The sequence below is a fragment of the Sminthopsis crassicaudata genome, chromosome 5 (genome assembly GCF_048593235.1).
Source record: "Sminthopsis crassicaudata isolate SCR6 chromosome 5, ASM4859323v1, whole genome shotgun sequence".
Classification (NCBI taxonomy): Eukaryota; Metazoa; Chordata; class Mammalia; order Dasyuromorphia; family Dasyuridae; genus Sminthopsis; species Sminthopsis crassicaudata.
Genome location: NC_133621.1, coordinates 180,215,580 through 180,228,431, shown reverse-complemented (window position 1 = coordinate 180,228,431; position 12,852 = coordinate 180,215,580). Strand labels below are relative to the sequence as shown.

The following is a 12,852-nucleotide window of genomic DNA, read 5'->3' as shown; positions in this document are numbered from 1 at the left end:
GTATATTGACATGGTCCAGCCACGAAAGTAGATATTTTCTCCAACTATTTAAGCTGTTGTTTTTTTCTTTAAATATTTTATAATTAAACCCATACAATTTTTTTTGGTATACTGGCAGATTGATCCCCAGATAGTCTATAAATTTTGTAGTTATTTGGAACAAGATTTCCCTTTATATTTTTCTTCTGATATTTTGTTGCTATATAGAAATGATATTGATTTTGAGGATTTATTTTTAGCCTGCAACCCTGATGAAGTTATTAATTGCCCAATTAGTTTCTTTGCTGATTCTCTAGTATTTTTCAAGCATACTATCCAATTGGCAATAAATAGTTTCATCTTCTTATTGTCTATTTTTATAACCTTAATTTCTTTCCCTTGTCCTTCTGTTATTGCTAGAATTTCTAGAACTACATCAAATAATAGTAAGGAAAACACATTATTTCTTTACTCCCATATTTCTCAAAAAAGATTCTAGTATGTCCCTACTGAATATGATCTTTGCTTTTGATTTTAGATAAGTGATTTTATTATATTACAATTTCTCTATGCTTACATTTTGTGGGGTATTTACTTCTTAACAATGATTAACTCATGTTATCCTACTCTGGATACAGCCATTTTACAATTAGTAAACTAAGGCAAATAATGGTTAAATGACTAACCAACAATCACATAGCTATTAAATGTCAAAAGAAGAATTTGAACTTAAGATCTTTCTAAGGAATTTATGGGAGTGGAACCAATATGGTAAAGAAAGAATTATAGCAAAGCTTTCTCAACATTCCTCTCTAAACAGCTTTATAATAATTCCTTCAAACTGATACCTGGAGCGAGAGAGCTGACAAAAGGCCAGAGTGAGACATTCACCCCAAGACAATCAAGAGATTACAAATTTTAGATTTTTTTCACTGTTGCTTCTGATTATTCTAGATTATTAATCAATCACGAGATTAGAAACACAGAAAATTTTCAGAACTCTAGAACTAACTCAGAAACAACAATGCAAAATCTGAAACTTGGATCACTATTCACCCTAAACTCCTACCCCACTAACAAAGCCCAACTTTAACATAAAATTCCAAATCAAGAATTAGCCTTGTTAAATGAGCAAACCAAAATGCTGACCATAAAAAGTTAGGAAAGATCAAGATATAAACTTAGTAGACAATAATGTCAAAAGAGCTACATACAAAGCCTAGAAGGAAAAAAAAAGTGACAAAACAAGCCCAACAAGAATTCCTATAAGAGATTTAAAAATCATTTTAAAAAAATCAAACAATAGTGGTAGAAAGAAAAATGGGAAAAGAAATTAAAGAGATGAAGGAAAATTATGAAAGAAAAATTTATTGTTGTCCTTTGTTCTTGAAGAGGATCAAAATGGCATCTTTTTTTGTTATAATATGTCTGACTCTGGCTGATCAGATCAATACTAGCTTGAAAGGCTTTACCACAGGTTGGACACAAATAGTTCGTTTCTATATGAACTTTTGGGGTGGAAGAGCCTCTAAATTGAATATCGCATATTTCTCTTGTGCTATTGCAATTCTGCTTTGCTCATTTGCACCTTTTTTGATGTAGGCATGATAAGCTGGGCAATTTTTTACCAGTATCTCCTATGTGTCACTATTTATTTATTCCAAAGTTCTTTTTGTTTCCTAGTATTGCTTCTTCTGACCACCCATATGAGCACCTGCTTTGTGTGAGTTCTCTGAAAGTAGTCTTTTAGCCAAATACATGTTTGACAATTGAATAAGGTAACCAATCAACAAGGGCTGCATTGCTTGCAGTAGAGTTTGAAGGCTCAACAATTTAGTTCAAGAAAGGAGCCCTTCTCTCTCACACTTTCCTTCAGAACTTCCCAAATACTGAGCTAGCTCTGGCAATGTATGCATCAAGTTAAGTAAACTTATTCATAATATTCAAAATTTCTCCTCTTACTGTAACTAATGGTTTTACATGTAGATGATGTGGTGCTGACTGATAGAGAATTTGTGTTTTCTTAATATTAATTGTTAGGCCAGAATTAGCATAAGTGAGAAGAAATTGGTCTATACTTGATTGCATCTCAGCCTCAAAGACTGCGCTGAGTGAAGCATTAACAGGTTCATAAAAGAGGCACAAAAAATACTGATGAAAATAATACGTTAAGAAACAAAATTGGCCAAATGGAAAAAGAAGCACAGGTGCTCACTGAAGTAATTACTTTTAATTTAGAACTGGGTAGGTAACTTTATGGGACATCAAGAAATAATAAAAGTCCAAAGTATTTTATATTTTATATTTAATACTTTATCTTGGCCATTTAAGAAAACTTTCTTATCTATCCTTGCTATTCTCTAGAATTCTAAATTCAGTTGGTTACAACTTCTCCATTCTCCTTTCCCTTTCCCTTTTCTTCTTTCCTCAGATATTTATAAGTCATTTTGCTTTCTTGCTCTTCTTTTTCATTGGAAAGGCTTTTTTTTCCTGCCTTCTGCAAAGTATTGTAAACTTCTATCCATAGTTCTTCAGGCACTCTACCTACTAGATCTAATATCTTATATCTATTCACCTCCACTGCATATTCATAAGAAATTTTGGGGGGAGTCATAACTATACAGAATGATGGTTTTTCAAACTTTCTTCAATTTAAGTCTGCATTTTGCAAAAAGGAGCTCATGAGCTGAGCCAGAGTCAACTTCAGGTATTATTGTAGCTGACTATTATATAATAGAGTTTCTCCAACTTTGGCTGCAAATAATCTATCTGATTTTGATATTGATCATCTGGTGATGTCCTCATAGAGAAGTCACCTTTTGGATTGTTGAAAAATAATGTTTGCAATGATGCTCAGTGGGTTATCTTGACAAAAGGCTATTAGTCTCTTCCCTGCTTTATTTTGTACTACATGGCCAAACTTGCTAGTTATTTCAATTACACTCTTATTTCTTTCTTTAGCATTCAAATTCCCTATAATGAATATGACTTTATTTTGATTATTTCTAGATGTTCTTTAATCAATTAGTCATATTGCACTCTCCATGATCCTATTTGGAAACTCCAAATTTTCTGGCAAAGAAAGATACTGGAATTGTTTTCTTCTCCAAATCATGTTACAGATGAGGAAACTGAGTTAAATAAGTTTAAAAGACTTGCCCAGGCACACAACTAGTAAGTGTCTGAAGCTGGATTTGAACTCAAGTCCTCCTAATTTAAGAGCAATACTCTATCCACTATGTTACCTAGCTGCTTTGGATAATACTGTCTTCACAGAACTGATCAACTTTGAGTTCTTTGGCAGTGGTTGAAGTGGTTGGGCTTGCATTATTGTTGATTTTGCATGGTTTGCCTTGGATTTGAGCAGATATCATCATTTTTGAAATTACACTCAGGACTGCTTTTCTTACTTTTTTTTTTAATGCTATTCTATTTCTTCTAACGAATTTCTGCCCTCAGTATTTGAGGTAATTTTCACCTGAATTAAATTTAACCATTCCCTACCATTTAAACTCATTGACACCCAAGGTATTGATGTTTAATCTTTTTATCTCCTGTTTGATTACATCCAATTTCCCTTGCAAGGTTCAGAGAGCTTACATTCCAGGTTCCTAAGGATTATTGATCTTTATGGTGCTGGACTTTTCTTTCAACATCAAACATATCCACATCTGAACTTCTTTTTTACTTTAGTCCAGCCACTTTACTTATTTTTAGAGCTACTTGTAGTTGTGTTCTTCCCCAAGAAAGTACTGGAATGTCTTTTAACCTGGGAAACTCATCTTCTGACAGGATATATTTTACCACATTAATCCTGTCCATGAGATTTTCTTTGCAAAGCAATTGGAATAGTTTTCCATTTCCTTCTGCAGTGAAACATCTTTTGTCAGAAATTGCTGGAACTCTGTCTTCCCAGAAATCAGCCAGAGTCAGGCTAATCAAAAGGCTTTATTCTTGGTCTCTTAGGCTCGCTGTCAGGGGATTAGATCTAATAATCTCCACACCACCTTCCTCACTCCCTACTGCCAGGAGAATGCCTCAATTTCCTCCTCCTACTCCACCCACACACATCACTTCCTCCTCTTTGTTCCACCAATCAAGTCAGCACAGAACAGCTGGGGAGGGTCAACCTTCAATCATGTTAATAGAGAACTGTCCAATTGGCAATTAGTCTCATATGCTCCATTATCCAAGTGCATTTGCTCAGTTCTAGTCCTTTACAAGAAATCTTCACTATGACCTGTCCAATGCTAATAATACTGCATGAAATAGCTCATAATTTCATCAAGCTACACAAATCCCTCTACTATGACCAAGGAGTGATCATAAAATATTTATAGCAGTTCTTCTTGAGGTAGCAAAAAATTGGAAATTGAAAGGATGTGTATAAATTTGAGAATGGCCAAACAAGTTGTGGTATGAGATTATGATGAAATACTATTGTGCTCTAAGAAATATACAGGAAGATAGATTTCCATGTCCAACTGAGTGTGTATATCATTCCTTCTTTAAGTCTATTTTTATAAGAGTAAGATTTAAGCTTTGCTCATCACCACCCCCCATATCTTCCCCTCCATTGTTGTAACTCTTTTGAACCTCTTTTATGTGGGATAATTTATTCCCATTCAAACATTCTCTTCCTTCTTCTTCCAGTACAATTTTCTTCCTCACCATTTAATTTTTTTTGGGGGGGGATGGTTATCATCCCATCAAAGTCACCTTATATCCACACTCTCTGTCTATACATACTCTCTTTAGTTGGTCTTATAGTAATAATGCATTAAGAGTTACAAATATAAGCTTGCCATATAGAATTGCCAGGCATTTAACCATATTGAATTTCTTATGTTTTTTTTTCTTTCTAGTTACATTTTTACCTTTTTATGTTTCCCTCAAGTCTTATATTTGGAGGTCAAATTTTTTATTCAGCTCTAGTCTTTTAATTATAAACACTTGAAAGTCCTCTATTTCATTAAATACCCTTGTTTTCCCGGAAATATTCTGTTCAATTTTGCTTAGAAGATGATTCTTGGTTGTAATATTAATTCTTTTGCATTTTGTATACCATAATACAAGCCATTACTCAATTGATAGTCAAAGGATATAAATAAGTACTTTACAGATGAAGAAATCAAAGCTATCTATAAAAAAGTGCTCTAAATCACTTTTGATTAGAAAAATGCAAATTAAAAGAATCCTGTGATTACACCTAACAGCTATCAGATTCACTAATATGACAAAAAACGAACATGATAAATATTAGAGAGAATGTGGTTTAATTGGGACACTCATGCACTATTGCACCATAGAACCATTCTGAAGAGCAATTTGGAACTATGCCCAAAGGGCAGCCAAAGTGTACATACCCTTTGATCTAGTAATACTACTACTAGGTCCCAAAGAAATCATTTTAAAAAAGGAAACTGACCTACATATGCAAGAATTTCAAGAGCAACTCTTTTCATGAAGGCAAAATATTGGAAATTGAGGGGATGCCCATCAACTTGAGAATGCTGAACATGCTGTGGTTTATGAATGTACTGCAATATTATTATACAGTAAGAAATGGTGAAAAGGCAGATTTCAGAAAAATCTGGAAAGAATTTTATGAACTGAAACAAAGTGAAATGAGCAGAACAAGAAAACATTGTATACAGTATCAGCAATACTGTACAAAGAGCAATTATGAATGATTCAGCAACACAAATGATCCAAGACAAGTACAAAGTACTAATGAGAGAAAATGCTATGCACATTAAAATAAAGAAGTGATGGACTCTAAAAGCAGATCAAAGCATCCTTTTTCACTTTATTCTCTTTCATAACTTTCCCTTTTGATCTGTTTCTTCTTTCATAACTGTGACTAATGTGGAAATGTTTTATATAATAGTACATGTATAACCTACATCAATCTGCCTACTGCCAAAAGGGAAGTAATGGAGAGAAAAAAAAAATTGTAGCTCAAAATGAATGCTAAAAATTGTCTTGATACATAATTAAGAAAAAATAATACTTAAAAAAAATCCTTTCTAAAGTCTTCTAGGAAATTCTTTGAGGGCCTGAGACAAATTACTTTTTTTCTTTGAAGCTTCACATGTAGCTATTTTCACAATATTTTCCTTTTCTAAATTTTATGCCTTGATTCTCCCTATTACAATAGTAACTTTCTATAATCAAGGTCTTTTTTTTTTTTTTTTTTTTTTTTTTTTAGTTTTTTCTCATTTTTTTCAGCCCCATTGGTGTTTTTATGTGAGAGCTAAGCTCTGATTCCACAATCTCCTGAGCTTTTTGTACTGGGGCTCTAGGTCTGATTGTTGGTTTTCATTGGGCTTTAAGCTTAGCTACTGCTTTCATCTGAGGGTAGACTTCCTTTCTGAAGTGTGTGTGGGGGGGGGGGGGGGAGGAAGCACTTCCTATTGGCCTCTTCTAAGTAGTTTAACTGCTGGTGTGGTCCAGGAGCTGGACCCTGCCACTGGGTTGCTATGGGAATGAGATCTCTCCACTTATAGGCCCCAGTAGTGGGGTTTTGCTATTGGCCAGCCCTAAGGTACAGCTTCACTATTGGTCTGCAATGGAGTCAAGGCCTTGCAATAGCTTGTGCTGGGGGCAGGGCCTTGCTGTGATTGACTGACTTCTTACTTGCTACTGGGCTGCTGGTTTGCAGGGGGCGGGGCCTCACTGGTGGACGCCCCCAAGCTTAAATTCTTACTGCAAATTACCTACTGTGAGTCTAGCTGCCCTGCTTCTCTTCACCACCACTCCCCGACCACTCCAGTGACACAGAGCTTTCCTACCAGGTTGGTAAGTTGCTTCCCGGCTCCTAGATCGATTCTGAGGTGATTTTCTAGTTTTCTGGAGGGAATTTGGGGAAACTTCAGAGGGTTTCTTCCTCACCCCGCCATTTTGACACCAGAAATCCTTTGTTATTTTTAAAGCCAAATTTATCTACTCTGTGACATAGATATCCAAAATTTAATTAATTCTTAATCTCTTACATACCCTGATTGTGTAGTACACACAATAGCCCTGATTACTTAAGATGAAGATTCAAAATTTAAAAAAAAAAAAAATCGGGAGTAGAATTTCTCCCCCACTTTGTGAGGCCTTTGTTGAAGCCCATCAGAGTGTGCTTTTTGGCTGAGATCCATCTATGGTACTGAAGCTGTCTCCCCCAGGTACCTAATTTGTAGTTGCATCCTAATGCAGACACACTGCAGATAGTTACTGCAGTCTGATGAATGCTATGAGGTTATTAATGAGAAGTCAATCCTCCAGCCTTCCAAAGTTCACAAGGCTCTCTACTGGTCAGAAACAAGGGAAGGAAGAAGTTACTCCCATGGGTACTCTCTCCTAGCCTGGTAGATGGTTGGAATCAGGTTCCTTGTATCCTTGGAAATTAGATCTTTATCAGAGTAATTGGTTGCAATTATATTTCCCAGTTACCCACCTTCCTTCTAATTTTAGCTGTATTTGTTTTGTTTGCAAGGAAGCATGAATCTAATCTTTATCACACAGAAATACAAACAATGGAAGATCCATCCCCATATGTAAATATATGAATATACAGATATACATATATATGCCTATACATATGTATGAGTTAATATACACATATAATATATGGACTATCTTTATATTGCATATATTATATGAATTATACATACATGTTATACATATGTATGGGTTTTATATACCTCTACATATATAATACACATATATTAATCACATAATATATAATACATATGTACTGTATGGGTTATATACATGTATATTAAAACATATAATGCAAGTACATGCATGTGTATATGTATATGCATGCATCTATATCATATTCCCAATATTTTTGGGGCAATTTTAAAATAGCAAAGATGAGATCCATTGTTTGCAAATACTTATAAATAAAACAAAATAAAATTTTCAATTTTCAATTTCAATGAGGTGACTGAAAAACATATTTGCAAGAAGTTACTCTGATAAAAGTCTAATTTTTAAAGTATATTAGGAATTGATTCATAGCTCAGAATACAGACATTCAGTCATCTGTCACTATAGAAGAGAATGCAGTTCTAATCAAACCCTTGAGAATAAATTGCTTCTTTTATACAGAAAGAGACAGAAATATGAAGAGTCAGTACACTGCCTTATTGGCTCTTTTACAAGAAGGTGCTTCCCATCCATGAATCAGTAGCATTCAAGATTCCTTCCAACTTGGATCTCTCTGATAGTAAAAAACAGAAAAGGTATAAAACATGGAAATATATGATCAACTAAAACTGGAGGAGACCCAGCATAGAGACTAGGACAAGAAAAAGAATTTCCAGGAAGATATCTATAATTATTCAAAAGAATTTGACTTCTCCATCCAAAGAAGAAAGATCAAATAGATGGAAAATGTTTATTTTCCAGATAACAGGATGCAATTGAATAGACATCTATAATGCTTGTTCAATAGTATGTCTGGAACAGACTTAATTGACAGTAAGCCGGATTCAGAATTGGAAAAAGGTGAAAAATTGATTACTTTTGGGAAACTACATAGCATTTTACTGGCTCCAAGGTTCTCCTAAAAGTTTAGGCCCGTCTTTTCAATGCCAGCATTGACCAATATTACTATTAATTTCACTACCTCCAAAGAACAAATAATATTCATCCTACAAATAACAATGGAAAAATGCATGAGGAGCACAGGCAGACTATTGCATATAAGTAATAAAGACTTCTAAAGCAGAACAGTAATATATGATGTCATCTAAAAATCGCATAACAAAGAAATGGTGACAATGAGAGGGGACTGCTAAATAGCTACAGTGCTTTTCTGGAATCTTCCTGCTGTTTGAAAGAAGGAAGGCCTCTAGAATGTTGTATGTACCTGTTGTGGTAAATCTTTGGGAGAAATTGAGAATTGGAAATTATGGCAAGCCTAGATGGCCTATAATCCACATCTCTAAAAGGAGTTCTTGAATTGATGAGATCAAGGATCTATTTGGGTATCTTGTGAAGACAGAAAGATCTCTTATAAGTTCTACACCTGTATTATTATTTCCATTTCCGGATATCATTTTATTTTATTTTATTTTTGCTGAGGCAATTGGGGTTAAGTGACTTGCCCAGGGTCACACAGCCAGGAAATGTTAAGTGTCTGAGCCCAGATTTTAACTCAGGTCTTCCTGACTTCAGGGCAGATGCTTTATCTAGTACACCAACTAGCTGTCCCAACATCATGTTTTAGAAGAAATTTTTATAGGTTTTGAAGTTTGCCAAGAGGAAAACACTCAGTGAGGAAACTTGAAACGATGCTATATTTAAAAATTATTAAAAGAACTTGGAGTGTTTAATCTGAAAGAAGAGAAGACTTAGAGGGTGATCTGGTAGGTATTTTGGAATATTTAAATGATTTTCACATGAAAAAGAAATTCAATTATCCTTATATGACCCTTGAATTCAAATTAGTTGGGTACAAGGGGAAAGAATTCAGCTCAACATGAATTCCTAACAATCAGAAGCATCTAAAAGTATAATGGTCTTTATCAAAAAGTCACCAAAAATCTTTAATTGGAGATTGGATAAAGATTTTTGAAAAAACAATTTTTTTAATTTTGAAAAATTAAAATTTTTTAATTTGAAAAATGAATATCATAGAGGTTTCATTATTTTTTACCATTATTTTTATTGAATGTTTTTTAACTTGGATTGCTTGTTTTATTTTATTGGATTATTTGGATAATTTTTGAGATCCCTTCTAACTCTGAGATTCAGATGTCGCCAGTTCCTCCCTCTCCAGTTGCCACTAAAAGGACTGAGAGCAATACCTCTCAAGCTTATTCTACTTTTTCTGAGGCCAAGCACTAAGGTAACCTTTGAGAGAAGGAGAGGGGGAGGAAAGGGATAGGGGCGAGACAACTTTCTTGCCTTTTCACAACATAATGTTTCCAGGTTTAGCCATGTGGTCTGGAGAATCATTTCTTAAAGGATCAGCAGGAGATAGAATCACTGTGTCATTTTGGAGCATCTGGACTAATTTCAGAATAAATTTAGGATTCAGAATCATGCAAAGATACCTCATTATTCCTCCCCTATATAATGGAGTGAGCCTAATGTCTTTTGTGGCCTTCAAATAGAATTGGTTTTTACTCTCCAGCCTGTTTCTGAATTTAGACTTTCAAGAATTATTTAGAATAAAAACTGACCTCTCCAACCTGTCAAAGTTTGGAAACTGACAGATCCTTAACCTAGAAAAATTGAGGAAGTTTGAAGACATTATGTCCTGCCATGACATGCAGAAATCTGTTTTATCATTAGCTATTTTGAGCTTGAGAACTGAGTTTTCCGTAGTTGGTAAATAAATACTATCAATTTAATGGTATATTAAACAATGGAAAATATAAGAATGAGCAATAAAAAAACTTCTATGTCAAAAAGAATGATTGTGTGAGAATTCTTAAAACTTTTCTAAGTTTACCCAAAATTTAAAATCTGCTCATTAATAGCTATCATATGACATTTTAATAAAATTGAATCTACTATAAAATATATTAAAACATTACAATTGATAAATATTGTTATCCAGAAAAGATTTCATTTTTAAAATCCATCAAAAATGACTTTAGAACTTACCATTTTTTCTAACTACATGGGTCTGTTGTTTTGTTTGGTCATCTGGAATGCCATATATTTCTATCAGCACTAGTGGGTCATTCTTACTAGTAGGAGGCAACTGGAAACCACTTATGAGCTGCACAAATGGAATTTAAAAATAAGAATAATTTTGGAGTATAAAATTTTCAGCAAAATTCACTTTCAACATATGTACAAACATATTTATGTTATATTCTATATATGTACATACAAACTTGGTCATACATATATACACATGATATCAGAATATATATGCATATATATATATATATATAATATACACATATACACATGATATCAGAATATATATGCATATATATATAAAACATTCATATATACACATGATATCAGAATATAAGTGCATATATATTCAGAAATACAAGGAGTTCAGGTTTAAATAGCACTGTAAACATTCCATTGTGCTTTGCATACATACAGTATCTACCTGGAGCCTCACAATAATCCTGAAAGGTAGATACCATTTTTTAAATTTATTTTATAAATAAGGAATCTTAGGTACATAGAGTAGAGTCATTTTCACACGGTCAACCTGTGTAGTTGTCAGTATTCAAACCCCTCTCTTATAGTTCCAAGATCAGACATTATTCAGCACTAGCTCTCATTAAACGAAATTTGGTACAATCTAAGGCTATTTTTAAATGGGGTAGTTATCAAAATAATATAAAATAAAATTCCCATTTTTCCCCTGTAGCCAATTATATATATATCTTTATGGAGGTATTCTAAATGATTTTACCATAGTAGAATTCTATACTATCAGATATTATATTAATTGTATCTTTAGTTGTGCTTTGGAACTCCTTAATAGATGTATTTGTTAATATAGGCTAACTCATTTTGAGAACCTCAACTAACCTAAAAACTACCTCTATTCAAATGTGTGTATAGATGTGTAATTGTGAGACATATGTGTACACATATATGTTTACATGTGTATTTGTATATTATATGTCTATTATATATCATATATATTACTTATTTATGTATTTATATATTATAGACCCTTAAGACAGTGAAACCAGCTGAATGACTCCTTTCAAATTCCAAAACAACCCACTATTTCTTATGTTAAAATTTCCAGATAGCAGAATTTATGAGAATTATTAATGATTCTTTGCTTTGTCACCTCTCACTATTTACATATAACCGAGTGAAAACAGACCAGAATTAGAATACAACAATGTCTCATAAAATATATCTCTTATGTGTATGCAAAGAAAATTTCAGAAGATATAAATGTATAGATACAGATATAATTGTTTCTCTTTTGATTTCTATTATTTAGGCCAATGGTTTAACTAAAGCAGAGGTTCTTAATCTGATGTCTACAAACTTATTTAGAAAGATATTTTTGCAACTATTTCAATGTTATTGGTTTCCTTTGTATTTCCACATGTATTATTTGTTGCATTTAAAAAATATTATTCCTATAAAGGCATTCATCGATTTCACCAGACTGCTAATGGGATCAATAGGTTTTTTTAAGGCTTTTTCATGTCATCACAAAAATTTAACTCATATTTAATTCATTTAGAACTGAAAGGACCCTCAATATATTAACATTATCCTACGACCCTAGGATATTAACATAGAGTGGTTTAAGAGAAATCCAAAAGGCATTTGATTTGGAGTCAAGAGAGAAAGACAGAGCTATCTAAATTTGAAATCCATTTCTAATATTTATAGTGTAACCTCACAAAAACATTAAACTTCAATTTCTTCATCTTTAAAATGAGAGTAATAATGTGTTTAGTATCCAGCTCATATAAGTTTTTCACAGAGAAAACCCTAAAGTGATATATTAGTTATCAATTGTTATCTCCTGGCAATTCCAGCTATATATATAATATTGCTTAATATCACACAATATTGGTGACTTATCACCTTATTGGACTGATAATTTAAGTATGCAAATATTATGTTATAAAGAGTAGGCTACCCTCCATATGTAAGGGATTGATGATACTGTTCTAAAGTAGTATAATAAGTTTTCTATATACTAAAGTTGGTCTCTCTTTTTGCCCCAGATTTCTCTAGTTCATTCTAGATTTTTAAATGTGAAATCATTTCCAAATGGTATTTCATATATTTATCATAAATTGGCTTGTACTTATCCACATTTCCATCAAGATTTTTATCTTCACAATTTTGCATGACCCAAAGGAAAATATTTTCATATTATTTTTTTAGAATATATTAACTGAATGAAATCCAATT

At 33.0% G+C, this 12,852-nt stretch overlaps 1 protein-coding gene across 5 annotated transcripts in view; it reads right to left on the bottom strand.

The window, feature by feature from the left end:
- The window catches only part of PLCZ1 (phospholipase C zeta 1), an 86,224-nt gene that overhangs the window by 6,530 nt on the left and 66,842 nt on the right, over positions 1 to 12,852 (bottom strand). For all 5 annotated transcript variants that reach the window (XM_074268940.1, XM_074268938.1, XM_074268939.1 and 2 more), the window contains one exon: positions 10,594 to 10,711. In XM_074268940.1, the coding sequence (XP_074125041.1) occupies positions 10,594 to 10,711 (118 nt within the window). The remainder of the gene's footprint in view (positions 1 to 10,593; positions 10,712 to 12,852) is intronic.